This window comes from Populus trichocarpa, chromosome 11, assembly GCF_000002775.5.
Source record: "Populus trichocarpa isolate Nisqually-1 chromosome 11, P.trichocarpa_v4.1, whole genome shotgun sequence".
NCBI classification, from domain to species: domain Eukaryota; kingdom Viridiplantae; phylum Streptophyta; class Magnoliopsida; order Malpighiales; family Salicaceae; genus Populus; species Populus trichocarpa.
The window spans coordinates 2426821-2452178 of NC_037295.2; the positions used below are offsets into that span (position 1 = coordinate 2426821).

At 35.3% G+C, this 25358-nt stretch overlaps 2 protein-coding genes across 5 annotated transcripts in view; both read left to right on the forward strand.

Annotated features, from left to right (window-relative positions):
* LOC7485557 (cysteine-rich receptor-like protein kinase 34) overlaps positions 1 to 25358 on the forward strand; it is a 55885-nt gene that overhangs the window by 13964 nt on the left and 16563 nt on the right. The gene's annotated exons all lie outside the window — the stretch shown is intronic.
* Positions 16366 to 19980, forward strand: LOC127903896 (cysteine-rich receptor-like protein kinase 44). 2 transcript variants are annotated; one of them, XM_024581265.2, is made up of 7 exons: positions 16366 to 17221; positions 18011 to 18139; positions 18369 to 18490; positions 18577 to 18787; positions 18922 to 19159; positions 19328 to 19475; positions 19579 to 19980. In XM_024581265.2, exons 1-7 carry the CDS (start codon positions 16372 to 16374, stop codon positions 19927 to 19929), a joined length of 2049 nt encoding a protein of 682 aa, XP_024437033.1. In that variant the 5' UTR covers positions 16366 to 16371; the 3' UTR covers positions 19930 to 19980. The 2 variants fall into 2 exon arrangements, with proteins under 2 accessions (XP_024437033.1, XP_024437039.1); XM_024581271.2 differs by lacking the exon at positions 18011 to 18139.

Genomic DNA, 25358 nt, shown 5'->3' on the forward strand with positions numbered 1-25358 from the left:
GTGGAACAGAGGGCAGGCGTAACTCCTGGATGAGTAGACTCTTGGAAGAGTGGTGAGCTTGTGATCACATTGAAATACTCAATGACTGTCGCACTTGGGAATATTCGTTTGAGGGGGTGTTATAAGCCTTGGTGTAAGGCTTGAAAAATCATTCCGGACCGAGCATGGTTGATACGCTCGAAGGGGAATGTTATGTTGAAGACGCTCTCAGAATGGTAAGCTTGGAAGACCTGCAGAATGCAAGCTTGTGCTGAAGAAGTAAGAGGACAATTGCCCACATAAATGACAAAGGGGGTGATTGTTAGGATATTGCCATTTAGTGGCAATACCCCACCACTAAGCAAGTGGTTGCTCCATTAATGCCACAAATGGTGGCATGCTTTAAGGCATTATTGGCCCCTCCATGTTGACCATGAAATGCCTATAAAGGAGGCATATTTGTTGAGAGCAAAATGAGATGGTTGTGAGAGTGTGTGAGAGTGAACGTGAGAATAGAGAGAAAAGAGAGAGTTGCAATGGCAGCAGCCTTGCTGCCATTGCAGCAGCTGTAAGAGCACCAAAGAGAGCTGGGAGTAGAGTAGAGTGAAGTGATTCTCCTCCTCCATGTATTTATTGTATCCTTTTCTCTATCTCTAATAAAATGGACCTCTCCCGTGGATGTAGGCAATTTGCCGAACCACGTAAAATATTGTGTCAGTGTGCTTAAGCCTCCGATGAGCAAATATCAGTACACCACCGGTCTGCGCATGGGGAGCCAGAATACCCCAACATTTTTCACATAGAATTTTATCGGAATATATAGAAGCTCACCATATTAGATCATGAAAAAATAAACCAAGATTTTGAAACTTTTACTTGGTAATTATTGAAATTAAAGGACGTTTTCCTTTCTTCCATTTTATTTGTTTACCTACAAAATCATTAGTAATCAAATAAATTAATTATATGATGTAATCTTTGACCATCCTAGTATATTCTATAGTCACATCAAGTATTAAGAACCATATTACTCTACATGTCTCCTTAATTAGCCCATCCTATGCCTTTGATGTTTCACATATTTGTCGAAGCTACGTTGTAGTAAAGTTTTGCATTTTTCTACTCGTATGTCACATTCTCTCAATTTTTGTCTTTTGTTTGCAAGGTCACATATACATATACAGGTTGTATCATGAGATTTAGCAAGTGTCTAGCACAAAGCTTGTTTTACCTCGTTCCTATGATAAAAGTTCTTTCTAATATATATACTTGTGAGTGCTTCCATACTCCTCCTTTAGCCCACATAAAAATTATTTGTGTTTCTCATCTTCTACTATTGGCTGTGAGATCTTTGGCTAGTGATTACATTGTCCCCTTTTCTTCACAGAAATTTCTATCTTTCTTTAAGCTTGTCATAATGAAATCTATTCCCAGGCTACCATACTCTACATTTCGAGCCATTTTAAAACTTGTTTGGCATTTGTCACAAAGCACGGCGAGGTAATTAAAGGTGTGTTTGGGATCTTTTAAGATCTTCTGATAATATTAAATTGTGATGTAATAAGAAATCTTAGATAGTTTTTTTGTTGTTTGCTGTAGTAGATCAATTTTTTTTTCTAAGTCTGTTTTTTTTTTTTTTTTTCATATCCTTGTATTTTAGTTTGGCTATTGATTTTATGGTCTTTTCAATATACTCTCGATGATTATCCAAAAAAAAAGGTGTGTTTGGGATTGTGGTAGCGGTGATGATTCAAAGTGCTTTTCATTTAGAAATGCATCAAAAGAAAGTTTTTTCATTTTTAAAAAATCATTTTTAACATCAGCATACCAAAATGATTTGAAAATAAAAAAATTTAAAATTTAAGAGAACACGATTTGCATCGTGTTCCCGAACACACTCTAAATATCCAAACTCTTTTTAATTTGTTAATTAGAATCGTGGGAATGAAGAGTCAGGCCATTGATCGATGTAGAAATTACACATTCTTTATTTTCCGCATAACAGAGGCGTAAATTCCCAGAACTCTATCAAGACAAAAAATTTATGAAAGCTAAAGAAATTAAAGTGTGACTATAATATGTTTACAATACAATCCTTGAAACAAAAAATTCAAAATTCATAAAAGAGCGATATTGATTCAGTTTAATTAAGTTAATAATCCGACTCTCGAATTTCTTTTATTTATTTAAAAATGCTATTATTATTTGAATATTTTTTTTCCATTAACAGAATAAAAGTCTGGTCCAGCCAACAATACAGCACAGAACATCAATCTAGTTGGAACTACAAGATGGCCCATAAAAGAGTTGAAAATTCAAAAGTTGGAAGATAATTAATAGAGTCTGGTCATTGACCGGAGTCTACCCTAGTATTTGAAGATAATAAAAGTGTAACTATAATATCTTGACAGCACAATTATTGAAACTTTAATATCAAAATTCATAACTGAGCGATATTCATTGAACAAATATGTAATTAAAATAGTGTCCAAACTGCTCTTATTATTATATAGATTGAGAGGAAATAGACGTCCATACAGATCATAGCTATTTTAATTTATTGTTTTGAAAGAAATCTGAGTACTGTAAACAAGAAAAGTGACATTAGGTAGAGGACTTGCGGTCAGGCGGCCCATACATGTTGCAAGGACATTCGCGATGGCAGTTCGAACTACGTATGGTTGCGTTATAGCTGCAAAAAGGATCATAAAATCATAATATGTGATTAGACAACGTAATCATTCCTGAATTAATTTGAAAGCAGATAAAAAATTACCATATTTGCTTACAGAACATATTCTGATAACAAATCTGAAATACCTATTTTCCTCACGATGTTGGTGTGGAAATGCTGGTTCTGTTGCCTATGGTGGCAGTGGCGAAGTGCTTGCAAGGTCATAGAAAGGGTCCTTTTCGTATCGAAAGTGACAGCTAGGTGAAACCACCCTCCCTCCTTGCCTCTTAGAACAGCATGTTGGAATCAATTTGATAGCTTGATTCAGGCAATCGCTGCATTGCTGCTGAGTCAAATCAGGAGTGCACTGAACAAGTGCATACATCGTTTGTTGAGACTTTTCTGCGGTCGCATTTCCTGCTGCAAATTTTCTTCGTGAATCACCTAACGCTGCAAAATTTATCAGTCTGCCTAACAAGGCATTTAGCACCTCATTGAACTCATTTTCGTCGGTAACATTAACCGGGTTGTACATCCAAAAGTACGGACCGAATTCCATACTGTTAAAAATGGTATGGTTTGCATACCTCAACATACAATCATCATACCAAATATAGGCCTCCTTTTGGTTCGGACAAAGTTGTGAGAGCACTTGGCTGGAATTTTTAATGCAACTACGGCAGGTTTCAGGCTTTTTATCTCCTCTACAAAGCGAAATTGCATAAGCTTTGTCGATGTTTTCGCCGAAGGAGCCAGTGTAAAACCCATAATCAATACTTGTATCAGAAGAGAAGGAGGAGATAAGGCGATCGAGGTTTGATTTGTAGTCACTATTAGCACTTTGTGAATTTGTGAATTTGTGAACAGTGGTTAATCAATATTTGTAGTCTCTGGAATATTGCTTAAATTCCTGTCGGCCCACTTTGTGAGTGCTTTCGTTGGAAAAATAAATTTATCAACCACTGTTCTGGAAAATCAGCTGTGTATTTATGGAGAAACTTAGAATAGTCGACTTCCTGAGATAAATCGGACCTACAAGATTATCACCTACATTCTGTTGGCAATTTAAAGCATTGAAAGTTGGAGAAGCAGTACCAGGCCGTTAATTAATTAATTACAGGCATGTTATAGAATTTTGGTATAATTTTTAGCTGCTGAGAAAGGAGATAATAGAGCATGATGTGCTGAAGCAATTTTATACACCTTTCCATTAATCATTATGGGTTAAAATAGATAATTAAAAGAAAACCTACGTAGCAAATGGTTTCATTGATTAAAAAATAGCTGGTAGATCACAAAGCTAAAAAGAAAAAAAAAAGTCAACATGCATTAACTTTCAAACTCATGACTCACAGAATTAGATAAAAAACATCTTCTAAAAAAACTATAAATCTTAGTTCCTAACTAATTAAATATTAAAAGATTAACTTGGAAAAAAAAAAGTTAATTGCACAAAAAGATCCAAAACAAAAAATAAATGACAATTAAAAAAACAAGGATTAAAATTAAAATATAAAACAAATTTTATTTTTGATTGAAGGGTGTATTTGAAAAGAAAAATCAATTGAATGAAAGGACCCAAAAAAAGAATCAAAATAATGAAGATCAAAATTAAAATAAAAATAATTTTTTTTTTGAAAAGTGAAATTGAAAAACAAATCGATTTAACAAAAGACCCAAAAAATCAAAAGAAAAGGAACCAAATTGAAAAATATAATATTTGATAAATTGGAATTGAAGGAAGAAGCTGAAAACAAATAAAACTTCTTTAAAAAGACAAAGAAAAAAAACTATAAATCAAAAGAATAAATATTGAAACTAAAATCTCAACAACAAAGAAGGTCAAACTATAAATTTTGGAGGAGAAGAGATAAAAGAAAAGAAAAAAAAAAGCATACTAGCAACAAACCAGACCACAACCACTAACACGAACCACACAACTAGAAAAGAACACGATGATGCTTCTAATGACATGGCTGAAAGGTATTTTTTAGATGTCTAGTGGCGTCGCCCAAACTACGTGGGTGCCTCCCACGCGCCTACAAGTGTGCTTCATGTACCCTAATCTTTTTTGTTGTTTTTTTTTATTTTTATCTTTCTAAAAAGAATCAATTGCCCTTAAAATGACATGATAATCGCCTTTTTAAAAAGACAAAAAAGCCTTTTGTGGCCATTTTGTTTTATCATTTTCAAGGGAATTTTGGTAATTTCCCTATGCTTTTGATTTTTTTTATTATATTTTATATTTGGTCAAGTAAGAACGTTCCCATTATCTCCACTTTCAATCGTTAATTTAGATTTATAAGAACGGTCATACGTACCCAAGAGTCTGCAAAGATTGCGGAAGACTTAAAACACATTTGTTCTGGCAGAAAAAGGCAACAGGTTCAGTCTCCTTTGTTTGGTCAAAAGACTTGAACACATCTTAAACAAGACCTTAAAGCCAAATCTAGCTGTGTATCTATGGAGAAACTTAGAATAGTTGACTTCCTAAGATAAATCGGACCTACAAGATTATGACCTACAATCTGTTGGCAATTCAAAGCATTGAAGGTTGGAGTAGATAGAAATTGAGAATTCCTTCTCTTCTGAAGGTTATATTTCACTTGTATGTTTTGTATATTCGCATGCACTATATATATATATATATATATATATATATATATATATATATATATAGTTACAGATTGTAACTGTCATGACAGTTATAATAACTGCTGCTAAGGCAGTTATGAAGTAGTTAGAATTGGTTACAATTCTGATACAGGTAGTTATAAGAAGAAGAAAATAATTAACAGCAATCCTGACGTAACAACTTCTTCTTCTTAACTAGTTCTTCATGTAACCAATCCTTCTTCTTCTACTACTGGTTTATCATCCCCCCGTAAGTGAAAGGGTCTTGGAACGAGGCACAACTATGTTTTGAGAAACAAGAACCTTGAGCTTGTGAGATGTTTAGTCAAGAGATCTGCAGCCTAGCCTTCAGTTGGAACGAATTGTAATTCTATTTTCCCTTGTAGAACTTGATAACGAATGAAGTGTAGATCAATTTCTATATGTTTTGTTCGGGTATGAAACACAAAATGTTTGGCCATATGATAGGCACTAATGTTGTCGTACTAGAGTATGGGGACAACAGGGGTAGGAACACATAGTTCTTGCAGCAAGGCTTGGATCCAAATAATTTCCACAGTAGCTAGAACAAGCCCCCTATACTTCGATTCTGCACTGCTGAGAGAGACTAATTTTTGCTTGGTAGAGGACCAATAAATTAGATTACCCCTAGATAAATGAGGTAGCCACTGACACTTCTTCGATCGTCAGGTTGAGCCCCCCAATCAGCATCGGTGAATCCTTCAATTGTCAACTGATTTGAGGAACTTAAAAGTAAGCCATCATGTATAGTCCCACGTAGGTATCGAAGAATTCGTTTGACAGAAAGCCAATGTACTGAAGTTGGTTGTTACATAAACTAACATGCTTTATTAACAGTGAAGACGATGTCAAGCCTTGTAATTGTGAGATATTGAAGAGCTCCCACTACACTGTGATAACCAAAAGCATCTTTCATAGGCTCACCATCAAATTTAGATAAATTCTGTACAACAGCCCCAGGAGTTTTTGACAAGCTTCTCTGGCCATAGCTCAGCCTAGCTTCTTGTACTATGAATGTGCTAATGGTGGAGGTAACTAATAGACAGTAATGTTTATATAGAAATGAAATAGAAATGAAGAAAAAAGCAGAGAGTGAAAAGAACGAAGAACAGAGAATGAATGAATCTGTTATGCACAGAGAAGCAGAAGATGAATTCTAGCACTATTTTATTATTTGCTTTTGCTTGATGTTTACATTACTCATACTCAGTTTATATATGTAGTATTGGAAATATATTATACGAAGAATATTCTTCCTTTTTACACACACTATTAATGCTAACAGATTCTCCTTTTGTAATCAAAAATACTAACAGCATTGTAACAATATTAATTGCTAATCTTCTGACACTTGGCATCATTAGGACCGTTGATATCTTTACATGCCCCCTCAATCGCAGGCTGGGAGGAGCCAAGCATGAGATTGGAGCAATGATGCTGAAATAAAGAAATGGAAAGGCCTTTGGTGAGGATATCAGCAAACTGATCACTAGAGGAGACATGCTGGACCAGTAAATCACCCATGATAACCCGCTCCCTAACAAAATGATAATCGATCTGGAGATGTTTCATCCTGGAATGGAACACTGGATTGGAAGCAAGGGAGATAGCAGAAATATTATCGCAATGAATTAAAGGTGGAAGAAGTAAAGGAATATGAATGTCACAAAGTAGTTGACGAATCCAGGCAAGCTCTGCAACAGTGATAGCGAGAGCGCGATATTCAGCCTCCGTAGACGAACGAGAAACAGTATGTTGTTTCTTAGAAGCCCAAGAAATAGGACTAGAACCAAAATAGACAAGAGAACCAGAGACAGACCGGCGGTCATTAGGATCTCCAGCCTAGTCGGCATCACGATAGGCCTGCAAATGAAGAGGACCAGGATGAAAGTGAAGGCCAAGATGTAGGAAATCTGCAGCCCCAAAAAATGATGCAATGGACCCAAATCTGTGAGGTCAAATTCCTGAGACAGAGCAGCAATAACAGACGAAAAAAGAGAGGAATGGTTGCCAGTAAGAATGATATCGTCAACATAGAGTAGCAAGATCAGAGTGCCATGAGAAGAGTGCTGAACAAATAAAGAGGAATCAGCAAGAGATGCTTGAAACCCCAAGCTGGGCAAAAAACTGGTGAACCGCTCATTCCAGGCACGAGGAGCCTGCTTAAGACCATACAAAGACTTCCTCAGCCGGCAAACAAAATCAGAGGGATGAGCCTTACTAACAAAGCCCGGAGGTTGAGTCATATAAACCTCCTCATGAAGAATGCCATGCAAGAATGCATTCTTCACATCAAGCTGCCGCAAGGACCAATTAAAGTGAGCTGCAAGGGCAAGAACTAGACGAACAGTGGTGGGTTTCACCACAGGACTGAAGGTTTCTCCATAGTCAATACCCTCCTCTTGACTAAACCCCTTAGCCACTAATCGAGCCTTATGGCGAGCTATAGAACCATCAGCATGCTTCTTCAGCCGATAGACCCACTTACAGCCAACAAGATTTCTGTCAGGTGGCAAAGCAACAAGGTCCCAAGTACCCTGGGCATGAAGGGCCTCAATTTCCTCCTGCATGGCTGATTGCCATTCAATAGTGGCATAAGCAATCTTGAATGAACGAGGTTCAACCTGAGAAAGAGCAAGAGACTGAACAGTGGCAGAATAGGCCTTTTTCTTGGAAATGCCACTTTTAGACCTGGTAGTCATGGGATGAAGATTCATGGGGGAGAGAGGCAGAACTACACATAGGCGCTCAGGGTGGAAATCAGGATCCACGGGGAGAGGAGAATGTGCAGGGGAGTGCAAGTCAGATGAGGGCTGTGAAGACAGACCAGGTGACAAAGAAGGTAATGATGCAGAAGGAGTAGAAGAAAAGGAAGGAGAGGAAGAAACAAGAGGCAAAACAGAGTTATGAAGAGAGACAGATGGGGAAGAAGGAGAGACAACAGACACATGCAGAGAAGGAGAGACTGCAGGCATAGGCACAGAGATATAAGGAAACAATGATTCATCAAAGAGGACATGGCGAGACACAAAGATACGATTGGTATGAAGGGAAAAACAAATATACCCTTTATATTGGCCAGCATAGCCTAAAAAGATGCATGTGGAAGTTTTTGGCTGTAGTTTATTAGTGTTGTAAGGCCGAAGTAAAGGGAAACAAGCACAACCAAAGATGCGCAAGTGATGGATGACAGGGGAAGAACCATACAGCAAGAAAAAAGGAGATTTCAGCCGTAGAATTTGACAAGGCAATCTATTAATCAAATAGATGGAAGTAGCACAAGCATGAAACCATAATTTATTAGGGAGATGGGCAGTTTGTAACAAAGTGACGGCGGTTTCCACAATATGTCTATGCTTTCTCTCAGCAGGACCATTTTGTTCAGGGGTATAGGGACATGACATTTGATGAACAATGCCCTTGGTATGAAGATAGGTTTTGAAGTTGGTGCTAATATATTCACCACCTCCATCACTTTGAAAGATCCTAAGTGTAGCAGAAAATTGAGTAACTAGAAATGTATGGAAATGGACAAAAATAGAATAAACCTCTCCTTTATTGATCATTGGAAAAATCCAAGAGTACCGTGTACATTCATCAACAAAACTAACATAATATCTAAAGCCATCAACAGACATTACGGGTGCAGGGCCCCAAACATCACTATGTATGATTTCTAAAGGGTGAATAGACTTAACTGCTGGATATGGAAAAGGAAGCTTAGTAATTTTGCCCGCTAAACAAGTGGTACAAACAGACTTGGTAGGATCTGAAGTGAAGGGAATCTGAGACTGAGTGAGAAGAGTGGACGTGATGCTATTAGAGGGATGACCAAATCGCTTGTGCCAAAGACTGGTTTGAACCTGTTGACCAAGATAGCAAGACTGATTACGATGGGAAGCTGATGCAAGGTGAAAAGGTGTGTGGGAACTAGAAGAAACAGAAAAAGGAATAGGATATAAACCATTACTACACAGGCCCTTGAGAAGGACATTCCCCGTGATTTTGTCCTGAATCCAAAAACCAAAGTCATCACAAATAAATCGACAATGATTATCTTTACACAGCCTATAAACTGACAGCAGATGTTGAGATAGCTTAGGAACATGCAACACTTGGTGTAATTGTAATGAGCATTGTGGAATAGGCAAAACAGAAGAGCCAATACTAGAAATGCTCAAACCTGAACCGCCGGCAGTGGTAATAGCATCAGGACCAGAGTAAGAAGTAGCCTCCTGAAGGTGAGACAAATCAGATGTCATATGAGCTGTGGCGCCAGTATCAGCCACCCAAAATGGTTCAGGAGATGGAGGAAAGGTAGCAGCCATAGCACTAAGATTGATGGAAGGAGGACGGCCTTGATAGGAGAAGTTGCCTTTATGATAACATTGGATGGCAGAATGCCCATATTTCCAGCAAATTTGACATTGAACAGAAGAGGTAGGGGCTGAGGATTGGTTGTGACGTTGATAACAATCAGCAGCAACATGACCTCTCTTACCACAGATTTGGCAAGTAGGCATATCAGTTCCAGGACCAAGAATACCAGGATTAGAGCTTGGTTGAGCAGGATAATGTCATTGGCCAGATTGGAAAGTATGGTGACCTCTACCACGGCCCCTAAACTGAGAGCCACGATGGTGAAAATAACCACCAGTGTTATGACCATTGAAACCACTCTGATAGCCGTTAGAACCTCCATGAAGCCAGAGGAAAATTGAGAAGATGGAGCTGACTTGAAGTTGGAAGAAAGAGGATTAGAATTACCTTCATCAAGAACCAGAGCCTTGCCTTGAGGCACTTGATTCTGAACGTGCATAGCAGAGACAAATGGAGAAGAGGAATGGGTCTGCTCAATAGTAGCTTCTTCAGCAAGCAATTGAGAGCAAAAATCTTTAAGAGATAACACATTATCTCTGCCTCGAACCATACATCGGAACATGTTATAGTCAGAAGAAAGGCCATTAAGAGCCAAGATCACAATATCCTCATCTTCAAAATAAACTCCAGCGGCAGAGAGATGATCACGGGCATCTTTGATTCTCTGCAGATACTGAGACACAGGTTTTGAACCTTTCTTGATAGTTTGAAGTTCACTCTTCATTTGAAAGATTCTTGCCTTGGTTACTGTAGAAAAATGATCCTGCAATTGAATCCACATATCATGAGAACTGATGCAGCCAATGACATAGGAAATGGCAGTAGAAGAAAGAGTGGCAATAAGTAGCTGCATTAGTGCTCTGTCATGCATTTTCCAAATCTGATGATCATCAGATTCAACACCCTCAATATCGGAATCTGTATCAAATCGACTTGGACATTTTCTGGAACCATCAACAAATCCTAGAATTCCATGACTTTCAAGAAGAATTTTCATTTGAAATTGCCAGACTAGGTAGTTTGTATTGTCAAGCTTCACTGTTATAGCAGTAGAGATTGCAGGAAGCAGAGAAGTGATAGGAGATTGAATAATCTGAAGTTGAGAGCTAGTCACCATTTTAGAATGTAGGAGAAAGCAGAAAATTGAAGATTATAATGTTCGGTGAAGTAATAGAAAACTGGAGTTTTGAAGAAGAGAATCAGTGAGGCAATATATCAAATAGCTGATAGGCACATCAATAAGTGCACAAGAATTTTATGAAGAGGATGAGAATAAAGCCAAAATTCAGAAGTTAATGGCCACAAGATCAAGAGTTCCAGCGCTCTAATACCATGATAGACAGTAATGTTTATATAGAAATGAAATAGAAATGAAGAAAAAAGCAGAGAGTGAAAAGAACGAAGAACAGAGAATGAATGAATCTGTTATGCACAGAGAAGCAGAAGATGAATTCTAGCACTGTTTTATTATTTGCTTTTGCTTGATGTTTACATTACTCATACTCAGTTTATATATGTAGTATTGGAAATATACTATACGAAGAATATTCTTCCTTTTTACACACACTATTAATGCTAACAGATTCTCCTTTTGTAATAAAAAATACTAACAGCATTGTAACAATATTAATTGCTAATCTTCTGACACTTGGCATTATTAGGACCGTTGATATCTTTACAGTAACTACACGACTAACAGCAATTTCCAAAGAAACCTCAAGAGTCTCTTGTCTTCCCTGGATTCCAATACCCAAATTGACTACGGATTTTATAATCTATCTGTTGGTCAAACTGGCCCTGACCAAGCAAATGCAATTGCACTTAGCAGAGGAGATATTGGAGCAGAAGATTGTCGATTGGAAAAAGGCAAAGCTTAGTCCTAAAAGGTCCTAGCGGAGTCGTTATTCTGTCATACCCGGACATCGCAGCAACCGATTAAAAATAATCTCGATTGGAAAAGGAATAGATATCTGGTATCTTGTTCTTTTAGGGGGAAAATATCTAGTTTAAGGAGTCGCCACCTAGTATTATGGTTACTAGGAACCCTAACTGGTCAACAAAGATTCTATGATACGAGACTGGTTACGCAAAAAAAAAGATGCTATCACCCCTTAAGCGTTCTACCTGAGGCAGACTGCATTGCTTGTTTTGTCTAAAATTGCTAAGAATTTGTTTTCCTTTTTCTTTTTTATTCTTCCTTTCATGTTCCTGACTCTTGCGTCAGTAAATAATTCCTATGAATATTTCCAACTCTAGCATTGGTAAATATTGCACAAATCTAAAAAATATGATATTTCTGACTTTGATGTTAGTGAATAATTTCGCAAGCTTTTGAATTTTTAATGAAGTTATTTTTCTACGCCTTTTTCTATGAATATTATTATTTTTTATTTTTTATTTTTTTGGGCTAGATTGAGTCTAGCCATACGGGTTGGGTTGGATCTAGTTAGGCCGATCCAGTTACTAGCTCAGGCCATTAACCAGCCCAAAAAGCATGCACATGTGAACTGGTTCACGCGCACTCTATAGTGCGAAGGTAATTAATTTTACCTTGGCACTGTTTTTTAACAAAACTTGGAAATGGAATTGCAGGGCAGGAGGAAGAATGCTTACCTCGGTGAAGACAGCAACAGAGACGAAGACGAGGGTGATGATCCTAGCTCTGGTCGAAGAACGTCCTACTCTTCCCTTTCCTTTTCAATCTCACTCCCCTCTCTCTCTTGTTTTTGGTTTACTTTCCCCTGTGTTACTTTCCTAGTTCTTCCGTTCTCTCTCTCGGTCTCCTCTTCTGTTCTCTCTCAATTGCCTTACTCTGTTATTTGCTTAATTGTTTTACTCTGTTTTCTCTTCAATCGTTTTGCTCCCCTCTTTCCTCCTCGTTGATTTCTCTGGTATTTATAGGGATCACCCTTCTCTGCTCAGCCTACGTCTCTCCTCCTGATAAGCACGGCTTGGGGAGTCGGTTTCTGCTAGGACTCGGACGCGATATTCAATCCTTATCTCCCCTGGTTGTGATCACCATGAAGATAAGGATTGATCTTTGGTGTTTTGATAGGACTAGGATGCTGGCATTTTAATTTCTTCCCTTCTTTGCAGGCGGATTTGCAGTTTCAGAGGAGGAAGAAGAAGAACTGCGTATGCTTGAAGCGGTGCCGTTTTGGACAGGGCATGACCATTTGCAATTTGATCCCTGAAGTTTCTAAATTTTTTATTCAAGCCCCTGATCTTTTAATTTAAAATTTTAACCCTTTAAAATTAGATTAAAAAGCAAATAGATCAAAATTTAGGTTACAACAAGCATCACCAAGGTACTCTCCTCCACCACTAACAGAAGGTATGTGATGCAGGAGAAAGCTGAAGACAGTAACATAAAGAGAGAACACGACTTGACTTTGTAATTTTGAAGTTATTTGAGTAGAAAATAAAAATGGCCGAACTTGACTTCGTAATTTTTAATTAAATAACTAACAAATGTGATCAATAGATGGCCATATGCTCATGTGAGGTTATTTCAAATAATGATGCAAATTGTGCATTTTTCCCCTTTTTATACAAAACAATTTGGTGTTATAGTCACAATAAAATATCAAAGTTCTTTGGACAAATCAACGGCCATCGTTTCAATTGAAAATAGTAAACTGAAGGCTGTCATTTCCGTTATGGGGTGGCCATTTTAGAAGGACTTAAATATGTGAAAACCTTTCAAGAACAAGGAGGATTTTGAATAGTTTCCAGACTTTGGTTTAGATTCGTACCACACCTAGCAATCAGAAACTTATGGGATTTCACAATTTTTTCTCATTTTGGAAGTTTGCCGGTAGCTTCAGCTAGCACAAGTGTGTGGTGGGTGTTGGGGAATTCTGTCACTCCCATGCGCGGACCGGGGGTGTACTGATAGTTGCTCATCGGAGGGTAAAGCACACTGACACAATTTTTACGTGGTTCGGCAAAACCGCCTACATCCACGGGAGAGAGTCCATATTATTTAGAGATAGAGAAATGATACAATAAATACATGGAGGAGGATCACTCAACTCCCAGCTCACACACCCTGCTGCATATGGCAGCAGCTCCTCTTTCTCTTCTTCTCTTCACGTTCTCACACACTCTCTCTCAACCTTCTCTTCACTCTCACTTTGCTCTCAAATAATTGCCTCTTTTATAGGCAAATATGGTGAGCCTCTTCAGCACACTTGTCAATCATGGTGGGACAAGAAGGCTTTAAACCATGCCACCATTAGTGGCACTAATGGAGCAACCACTTGCTTAGTGGTGGGGTATTGCCACCAAATGGCAATATCCTAACAATCACCCCCTTTGCCATTTGTGTGGGTATTCCCTCGGCTTAGGGGAGGATTGTTGGGTATACGACCAAAGTCCCACATTGGCTAGAAATGGGGAGGATCATGGGTATATAAGGATGGACAAATATCTCCATTGGTATGAGGCCTTTTGGGTATAGCCCAAGAGCAAATCCATGAGGGCTTAGGCCCAAAGTGGACAATATCATACCAATGTGGAGATAGGTGGTGTACATAGTCCTTACAAGTGGTATCAGAGCCAGGCCCCGGAGTTAGCCATGATGGATGAATCCTCGGAATGCCGAACAAAAGGTGATGGGCCCCCAATCACGATGTAATCCATGGATCAGCTCTATTGGATAGGCAGTGTGCTCCAGATGCTTCATGGACGTGTCCTGATCCCAACACGGTGAAGAGGAGTTGACCTAGAAATAGCAAAAACTCTCAAGTCAGGTAGTGCTCTCCGGATGCTTCATGGACATGTTCTGACCCCCAACACGGTGAAGTAGAGAATGAAGAATCCTGGTTGGTAGAGAGTGGACGGATGAATGATCGGTTTGAGGGGAGGCTCGGTGGTCCTTTGTTCGAGGGGATGATTGTTGGGTATACGACCAAAGTCCCACATTGGCTAGAAATGGGGAGGATCATGGGTATATAAGGATGGACAAATATCTCCATTGGTATGAGGCCTTTTGGGTATAGCCCAAGAGCAAATCCATGAGGGCTTAGGCCCAAAGTGGACAATATCATACCAATGTGGAGATAGGTGGTGTCCATAGTCCTTACAGTGGGTTGGTTAATAAGTCCGAATTGTAGGGTTAGATCAAGTTGTCTTTCTTCATTCATGGAAAAAAACAAGAAATTCCGCGTTTGGTTTGCCAAGACTGTTGGCGCTCAAGGCAACTTGTCCAAGTTGTTCCATGTTAATGTTCTTTCTCAATCAATTGCTTGCTACCAATTTGTACATTTTTTTAATGTTTTTCTTTCTTCATTCATGGAAAATAAATGTTGAAACTCTATCTTCTCTCTATTCTTTGGAACAAAGATATGAGTCGCCCCAGTATCACATATTTCCATATAGTTTCTTCTCTATTTTCTCCTTATTTTTTTAGCACCTTTTGTGAAGAAGATGCAATCACAACCCTATCCTATAAAACATTTTTTTTCATTTTGGGTAGCTTTTCAAATTATCTTCGCAAAACTTCTCTCGAACATCCATTTTTCCTTTCTATGCCAACATCCCTAATAATATATCATTTTGGGGTCTCTTTATCATCCACAAATGTCTCCAACGAAACGTGGCCACATATTCTTCAAATTCATAATTCCATCACTTTCTTATGTATCCCATAATTCTTTAAGTAATGGATATTAACTATATATTAAAAGATCCGAGTTTTTGTTTTTCATTTTTTAACTCTTTTCTCAATTGCAATTGTATCTTTTTATAGCCTAATTAAATAGAATTGAATTTGAAATTATAGAAAAAAATCAAATTAAAAGATAAATGACTAAGAAATAAAGCTTGTAGAAAACACATCACTCACTCCAAATTCAAGATAATTTTAATTTTTTTCCTTAGTTTATTTTATTTATTTATTAGTCTTTAAATTGAAGAGAGAAGAGAGAAAATAATTGAAAGTGATGAAAAAGAGAAAGATTAGTCATAAGTTATTTTTACTATAATTGAAAATTTTAATTTATAACAATAATATTTAATATAACTCTGGAATAAACTTTGAGATATCACATACGCGAGAACATGTAAAATATAACAAATTCTAATAAATAAAAGAATGTCAACATAATTTGCGATGATAAAATTAAAATTAAATAAATTCAAATGATGAAAATTAAAAAAAAAATTGTAGAAGAAAGAGATGAGTCATAAATAATGGAATGTCTCTTTTGTTTTAATATATAGTGTTAATAATTTCTTTTTAATGATTTTATTCTATTGATGTTTTTCTTAATTAGTGGTAGGATTGAACTTACTATTCTATTAAGGATAGTTATGGATTTTTAAATATCGGGTTTGAGCATAGGCATTGAACACTATTATCTGCAAGGAAAAGCCCAGCCCCGTCAAGGGTTCACTATTCTATGAGGGTTTTATTTTTTATCTTTAAAAGTTGCTGACTTTGGATGGCTGCTGAGTGTAAAGGTTATCCCCATCATTTTAGTTGTTAAGAGATCTCTAAAAGACCCTTTTTGCACGTTGCCAATCCTCGTCAAGGTGCCGAGTGCCATATATTTTATGGTCAATTCAAAGTTGGTGTCCTTAATAAATAAATAAGAAAACAGTTTCATTAATAAAAAATAAAAATAAAAACCATGGGCTTATACCAACAATTAAATATCACAAGGCCATACCACTTCACCATGTACGCAAGCACGGTGCCAATGGATTCTTCAAAATTAGTGCTTCTCCTTTCGTTCTCTTACATCCTTCTACACCAACCTTCCCTTTCAGCTGCTCAGCCGAAATTCATTTATTATAACTGTAACTACAACAACGTCGGCAACTACACAACTAATAGCACGTACCAAAGAAACCTCAACAGCCTTCTGTCCTCCCTAGCATCCGACACTCAAATTGACTACGGATTTTACAATCTATCCGTTGGCGAATTTCCTGACCGAGTAAATGCAATTGCACTATGCAGAGGAGACGTTGCCGTTGATGTTTGTCGAAGTTGCGTTAATGACTCTACTCATAAGATCTTAGAGGTTTGTCCTAACAAGATGGGGGCATTTGGAGTTTACGCACTCTGTATGATACGATACTCAAACACATCTATATTCGGTGTTGTGGATGAAAAACCATCTATCTACCAGGCGAATGGAAAGAATGTTTTGGATGTAACTCTATTTAATCAGGCACTACAAACATTATTTGCCAGACTTCGAGCCAAAGCTGCATCAGGGAACTCTTTAAAGAAGTTCGCAACTGGAAACCAAAGTGCTGGAGTTGAAACAGTATATGCTATTGTTCAATGCACGCCTGACTTGTCTGAGGGGCAGTGCTCCAGTTGCCTGCTTGACCTTTTTCGGATGATTACAAACTGTTGTGATGGGAACGTAAAAGGGAAGATTGGAGCTAAACTCATAAGACCAAGCTGCAATTTGAGGTGGGAGATTGGAAAGTTTTTTAATGGTACACTTGAGATATTACCATCACCTCCACCACCACAAATATCATCACCTACATCTCTTCCGGCACCAGCACAAGGTAGGCCTTGGATTGTTATTAACTCCCTCCTGCACTTTGATTTTGATGTTTTGATTTAGTAATTTTATAGTTTAATGATCCTTAAATCATTCAATTTTAATTAGGTATGGGAAAAAAAGAAAAAAGAAAAGTAGGAGTGCTTGTACCATGTTTAATTAATTAATATTAACAGTAGAGTAAATTACAATAACCTTCTTGAGATATTATAAAATTATAGAGATCATCAAGAAAAAAGCATTTTTCATATATAAAAACATATTACAGAAACTTTATCCAAAATGCATTTGAAAAGATATTTAAATTAAAAAATTAAACAAATTAGAGAAAGAATATAAAAAATGGGACTTGGTTATTTTATTAGTACATCAGCAATAATATTAATTTCAGCCATTTCTTATTTCTTATTTTTATATTTTTATCTACTTTTGGAATTTTTTTTATTTAACTATTTTTTATAACAGCAATTAAAGATATTTTGGATATAGTCGAGGTGTTTTGTCATATATTCAAAATTTTAAATGTTTTCTATAATTTTATAATAGGAGTTATTGTAATTTAGCCTTAAAAATCTGTTTATTAGTTTTTGTGGTTTAGATTATGGAACATGATAGGATTTGAATATATTCTTTTAAAAGAAATAAAAATTAGCTGATTGTTAAGCTTTTGCGAGTCATGGGGACAACTTTGCTTTGGGTCATAAGGCCTCAATCATTGGGACTGTCCACATTCAGAACACACAAGTCTAGACTCAAGTTCTTCAACATTTTAGGGCCACGTTGGTTTATGCAGGAAAGAAGAGCAACACAGTTCGGATCATTGTCATTACTGTTGTCCCAGCTGTCGGTGCTGTGATACTCGTCATCTGCATGTGCCTATTCATAAGAACACGAAAGCAAAGGGAAAAGGAAAGGATTGAAAGTAAGTAATAATTTGGTTGCCTGAAGATAGTATTTGGTTGTTGAATTGTATTGAAATAGACGATGAGAGGGGCTCTTATTTTTTTATTTTAAAAATAAATACATTTTTTATTTTATTTTTTAATCTATTTTTTTTATCCCGTGACACTAACTAAATACAATTTACGTTACTTCCTTAATTTCCAATGCAATTATGTTTCCGTGCATGCTAACTTGTTCAACTTTTGAAGCTGGGGACGAAATAGAAAGTGCAGAATCATTGCAATTCGCATTCAGCACCATTCGAGATGCAACAGAGGACTTTTCGGAGAAAAATAAGCTGGGACAGGGTGGATTTGGTGCTGTTTACAAGGTAGTAAAGGATATACTTCTACTTACATATAGTTAAATCGCAATGCTCAAGATGATACAGGGAGTAATGGATTGATATGATTTCAGGGAGCACTTCCTAGCGGACAAGAGATTGCTGTGAAAAGACTTTCTAAGGACTCTGGGCAAGGAGATTTGGAATTCAAAAATGAAGTCTTATTGGTGGCAAGACTCCAGCACCGGAATTTAGTCAGGCTTCTGGGTTTCTGCTTGCAAGGAATTGAAAGGCTTCTTATCTATGAGTTTGTGCCTAATGCGAGCCTTGATCACTTCATATTTGGTAAGGCTAGGAACCAGCTAATTTACAATTGTATTATAAGCAATTGAGTCTCCTTCGAAATAAGAAGCACAAATGAATATTTCTCGTACTCTTTCCCTTGACTAAATTGAGCCATGAGATTCCTTGAAATGTAGATCCAATCAAGCGTGTGCATTTGAACTGGGAAAGACGTTACAAGATTATTGGAGGAATTGCTCGAGGGCTCCTTTACCTTCACGAGGATTCTCGACTTCGAATCATTCATCGTGACCTCAAAGCCAGCAACATTTTGTTAGATGAAGAGATGAATCCGAAAATTTCAGATTTTGGCATGGCGAGGTTGTTCGTAGTGGATCAAACTCAAGGCAATACAAGTAGAATTGTGGGAACCTAGTAAGTATCTGAACATGATGAACAGCATAATTACTATTTATTAAGCTCGTCCTTTATTGCATTGTATCAAAGAAGAGGAAATGAAAAGTCCCAACAATATAAAAGAATTTAAACATTGTTAACATTGTCGAATCTAATAATATTAAACTTTTCGTTGATGATAAACAGTGGCTATATGGCTCCAGAATATGCAATGCAAGGACACTTCTCGGTCAAGTCAGACGTATTTAGTTTCGGCGTGCTAGTTTTGGAGATTGTGACTGGTAAAAAAAATAGTTTTCGCAATGGAAATGACATAGAGCACCTTTTGAGCCATGTAAGTATAGAACAATCCACAAATCAAACACGTTATTCAAGGCTTTATAGGGATATCTGCAAGCCCTTCAATATTGTGAATTCACTTTGGATAAATTTTGTAGGCATGGAGAAACTGGAGGGAAGGGACAGCTCAAGATATTATAGATCCCGTTTTGAGTAGTGGCTCAGCAACAGAAATGTTGAGATGCATCCACATTGGGTTACTCTGCGTTCAAGAAAATGTAGCTGAAAGGCCGACAATGGCTTCAGTAGTTCTCATGCTAAGCAGCTCTTCCCTCACATTGCAAATACCTTCTCAGCCTGCATTTTTTATGAACAGCAGCACATATCAATCAGATCTGTCATCCTCAATGGAGCATAATTCAAGGGTGACTGAGTCCTCGCTATCTGAATCTGTAGCTATCCCTTTGTCCAAAAATGAGGTTTCAATTACTGAGTTGTATCCTAGATAATGGTTTAGCTGCAGAGATTTAATATAAAACCAGTTTTGCGGTTTCAGTCAATCATTGGAATGTTTGGATTGGGATAAATATTTGACATCGTATCAATGTTTTAATGACCTTAGAATATCATTACTTTTATTTTCTCTAATTAGATTAATAAAATTAAACATAAAATTTAATTAATGACCTTTGAATGTTTTAATTGAGAATGATATTCTTTTTTGTACATTTTCCGATTCATATCATTTTTGGTCATCATTAATATTGCTGAATGACAAGTAGATCCCAGTGGACGACTGTGTGTTTCGTACATCAATTTTTTGACAACATTTATGTTATTCATACATAACTATATTTTTAATAGTCTGTATTATTGTTATAAAAAAAAGATAGCATTTTGTTACCATTTTTAAATAGAAAAAATAAAGTTATTAGAGACAAAGAGAACATGTTTTCATGGTTATGCCCCTTAACAATTAAAAATTAAGCCCCTCGAATTGTTTATCAAATCAAAGGACATGGATTTACCTATTTTCTTATTTGACGTATAATATTGGAATCATTTATATAAGAGAAAAAAATATAACGAAACCTTTTTATTTTTCATGAGGTAATATGTATTGAAATTGATATATATATATATATATATATATATATATATATATATATATATATATATATAGCCAGTAATATGCACTATATGAGTTGAAATCATTTTATAAATGATCACTTGAATATTTAATTCAAATAAAACATTAATTTAATAGTAATTATAAAACTATAATCTGAAATAATAATTAATAGGTTAGTATTTTGAAATGTTTTCCATTTTTTTAAATAATACAATAGATAAATATTATTTTTATTATTTAGAAGATATTTTCAAAGTGAAGATTTAGAATTAAGTGTTTATTTTTACTGCTTATTTAAATCTTTATATCTTATATTGATAGCACAATTAAAATGAATTCGTACACTTTATTATGTGTGCATTTAAGATTGATATCAATTAAAGATTCACGAGGTTCAAATTATCAAATCCTCGAATTTAACTTGACTTAATCGATCGCATGGTGATACTAAGTGAATCAGTTGATTGCTTGTTTATTGTCATAATCCAATTTTTGACTTTTTTTTATTTTTTTTATTTAAAAAAATAAAAAAAATAATGATGAAAAAAATGAAAAAAGTGATGATGAAAAAATAGAAAAAAAGGATGATGAAAAAAGAAAAACAAAATGAAATGAATGAAGAGTAAATTGAAATTTGAATCAAGACAATATAAATTGGAAGTTTGAAAACTCAATTAAACTTTGGATTAGTTTAATTAATCAAATCAAGAGTTTAATTGAAAAATTGATAAGTATGAGACTTAATTGAACTTAAAATTAGTTTAAATAATGATATGAGAGGTTTAATTGAAGAAATATCAAAGTTTCGGGCTGATTCGGGTTAAAATTGCAAGAAATTAAAGTAAAGGACCATTGTGTAAATATAGATAACATTAAAGGGCTTAATTATAATTTACCTCGGGGCTTGATTACAAAATGTCAGAACGTCAGTGACCAAATTGAAAATGGCTATTCCATCCCAAAACGGCGCCGCTTCAATGGACACTGTTCATCTTCTCAAGCAGACCAAACTGGAAGAGGAAAAGCCACCCCGCGCCCCACGATGCGTCTCCATCATCACTGTAACGGTCTTGTGAGTCCGTTTCATTTGCCTTACCAACGCATGGCATTCTCTGGCTTTATATAAGCCAGAGAAAAGCCACAAGGGGTGAGGGATAGAACCGAGGGGACAGAAGAGAAAACGCTGGGGGAAGACGCGAACAGAGGAAATTCCAAGAAACAGAGGGGAAGAACAGGGAGAAAACCAGAGGATAGAGGAACGAAAAAGAACAAAAAACAGAGAACGATCTGGAGGACATAACACAGGGGAGAAGACGGACAAGTAAAAAAAACCAGAGAACCAGGGAGCGAACACAGAGAAAAAGAAAAACGAAGACCAGGGAGGAGGAAACACACATAGAACAAAGGAGGATAGAAAACACAGACAGAGAAGCAAGAAACCAGGGGGAAAAAAAGGAACAAACACAGGGGACAAAAAAAAACAGTGCAAACACAGTAGAGAGAGAGAGAGAGAGATCAGAGAAGAGGAAGGAACCCATAAAGTAAAAAAAGAGGGCAGAGAGAAAGAAGACTAGAGGAAGAACAAGAGGAAAACAGAGGAGGAGAAAATAGCATCAGCCGGCCAGCCCTCCATCACCGTCATCTTCATCTTCAATTGCGGCGACAGGTAAGCTGCGTTTTCCCTCCCATTTGCATTTTAATTACATGTTTCTGTAGCAGGCGTGCGTGAGCAGTTCACGCACGCCTGCGGGTAAAAAAGCAATGGCCAGCCTGGTCATATTGTCGGTTAATTATTTTTATTTTAATTAGTTGCAATATTTATTATTATTAGTGTAATACATAATCTCTTCTATATGTATTATTGTTTTATTCCTAGAACAATATAAAATTGCTTTCTATCTTAGTCTTCGTTTAAAAAATATAACAATAAACTATGTCATGCTGCATAACCGATTTGATACTTGACTTATATAAATACTGAGGTGGAGAGATTTTAATCTTTAACTGCTGCTATGACAGATTAATAACAATGGAAAAGTGTTATCCATGTCCTCCTCTCTCTTTTTTTACGTCTAAGAAAACTCAGGTTTTCTTTGTACGTTATGATATTGTAAAAAAATATGATATGGAAAAGTGTTCTATTCTATTTCATTATATATTTTGTTGTATGACAATATAATTCCTACATGAGTTGAATAAAATATATATAATTAAATTATGAAATTGTAAAATTCTTTTATATTCTAAACTTCTACATTGTATTAGAGCAAGTTAATTATATCTTGCTTTAAATATTTACTTTTTTTTTGGCAAGTGACTTTATACCGTCTATTCAATCACTTTAAAACACTATGTTTTTAATTTTTTTTATTGTCTGCATTCTATTTTATTTACTATTTTATTTCAATGATTCATCAAATCTTGAATTATTGATTCATCTTCCTTAAAGTCTCTATTATTTAAATATTCAAATAGGTCAAATACTCTATCAGTTATTGTTATGAAAACCATAATTGTGCCTTTTGTGGCATTACTTTTCTATTTAGAGTATTCCTTGTTTATTGTTATATCCGAGAAGAAAACATGAAATTTTGACTTTGAATTTGATTTACGGTTGTTCCCGTAATATTTTTAGGTTGCAAGCATACAATAAGCTCAACCTAATTATTGATTAATAATGATTGTTTATTGATAATGGCACTTTAATAAGCAGGCGAGGCTACCATGACAATACAAGTGATGTTAATATATGCTCATGAAAATTAAATTATCATTGGTTTGACAGGGTATGTTAAGTAATAATCAAGGTAAATAACCAATTAATAAAAAATGTTTCATAGGTTGTAACCCATTTTATCACAAATTTAGCTTCTTTTTTTATCACAAATTCAGTCACTCTAACATTCATTGTGTTAGTATCTCTATTCTTTTGAAGACTCATCACATCAAGTAAGTAAATTTATTTATTTTTTATTATAACTCATTTTTTTTATGTTAATTTTTTGATATTTTTATGTAGTATATATAGTTTGTTTGTATATTTACTTGTTTTTTATGTTTCCCTATCTTTTTTCCTTGAGAAATTTATGGTATAAAGGTATAATTTTGTACTTGTTAGGGTTTGTTTGTGATTTTAAAAAATTATATTTATTTGTTATTTGATGAAATTGAGTTTGATTTTATAATATAGGTGTAATATAATGAAAAAAAAATGATGAGTTATTTGATGAAAACATTTCACAATTTAAACATTTTTTTAGTTATTATTTTTTATTTATTTTATGACTAGTTTTTTTTTTTTTTTCAAGAAACATATAATACTTGATTGTATAAGAAATAGGAAGACGATTCTTCAACCCATCCAAAACTCAATTTGAATTATGGTTGGATGTTGAATCTACTAGTACGTATATAAATCAAGTTTACAGTATTAGTTTCTAACACTACGAACAAGGATATACAAGTGGGTTGAAGTGTCTTTGACCCTATAACCTCGATCGAGCCTGTAATTATCAGTCATCCATGTAATTGTACAAGAATAAATTCATGCTAAGACAACCCAACTTAGGGTTGAAGAAGCCAATCTAAGAAATAAATTGAATATTCTCGAGCAGTTGTTGGCATATCGATCTCACTAGTATCTATGTTCCACCTTGTTCTCTCATTTCTGGTAAAGATTCATTTTTGTCTCATTCTTTATATTTTATCCACTAGATAGATAAATTCTATTTAATAATATTTTTTTTGAAATTAAGAATAAATTTTTTTTATTTTAATTTAATTCTGTTTTAATTTCTTAATTGCATTGTTTGTTTTATTTAAAAAAAATTATATATAATATTAATAGAATTACTGAAAGAATATAAAATTCCAATAAAATTACCATTGTAATTCTCGAATTAATTTTAACGGTAACATTATTATTATAAACAAAATCATGCACCACGAAAACCAAAACCGAATGCTCGGGGCAGGGCTATGGCTTGGAAAATTTTAATTAATTAATTTTGATCTTTTATTTAATATATATTTTTTTTTTGTCCCTTTCGAAGTTTGGTTTTCTTATTCTATTTATGACCGAATTGATTGCTTGAGTGCTCTTCACTGCAGCTGGTTAAGGGAAGGAAAATGCATTTTGATTTTGATTTTAAATATAAATATAAATACACTAAGTATCACATCAATGAACATCCTATTGGGTTAAATTAGTTTTTTAATATGATATTAAAATCTTAATAATTAAATGGTTATTTCTATTTATTTTATAAAAATTAAATATAAAATGTGTGAGTCTATATAAATTTTAAATTTAAAAAAATTTTAAATTCCCAGTAGATAAAACATAGAAATTGGAGAGAAAAAAAAGTTCCCAATGTTTGAAATGCATTTGTTGTTGAGAAATGTAAAACCAAAAATTAATAAAGAACATCGACACAATATGGTGAAAAGAATGGTGTGAAAAGTTATCTGTGCATAGAATTGCTTTGTTGCTTGTATACGCCAACTGGATAAAGTCATCTTTGTTTTGAAAAAAAAGAAAGAAAAGAGGTATGACTTCAAAATCGTGAGATAACGATAGGGACGTCACGCGTCAATTAGAACCAGATTTTACTCCATTCGTTTTTGTTTTGAAATATCTAAAACATCTCCATGATTCCTTCCATGAATTGCGGTGCTATAACAACTCCTAAATTCGAAAAAGTTTAAATCTTAGTCCAATAATTTTGAAAATAATGTTTAATAATATTCTTCAATTTAAATTTTATTTTATAGGAAATACATGTTACACTTCAAACAAAATATTTA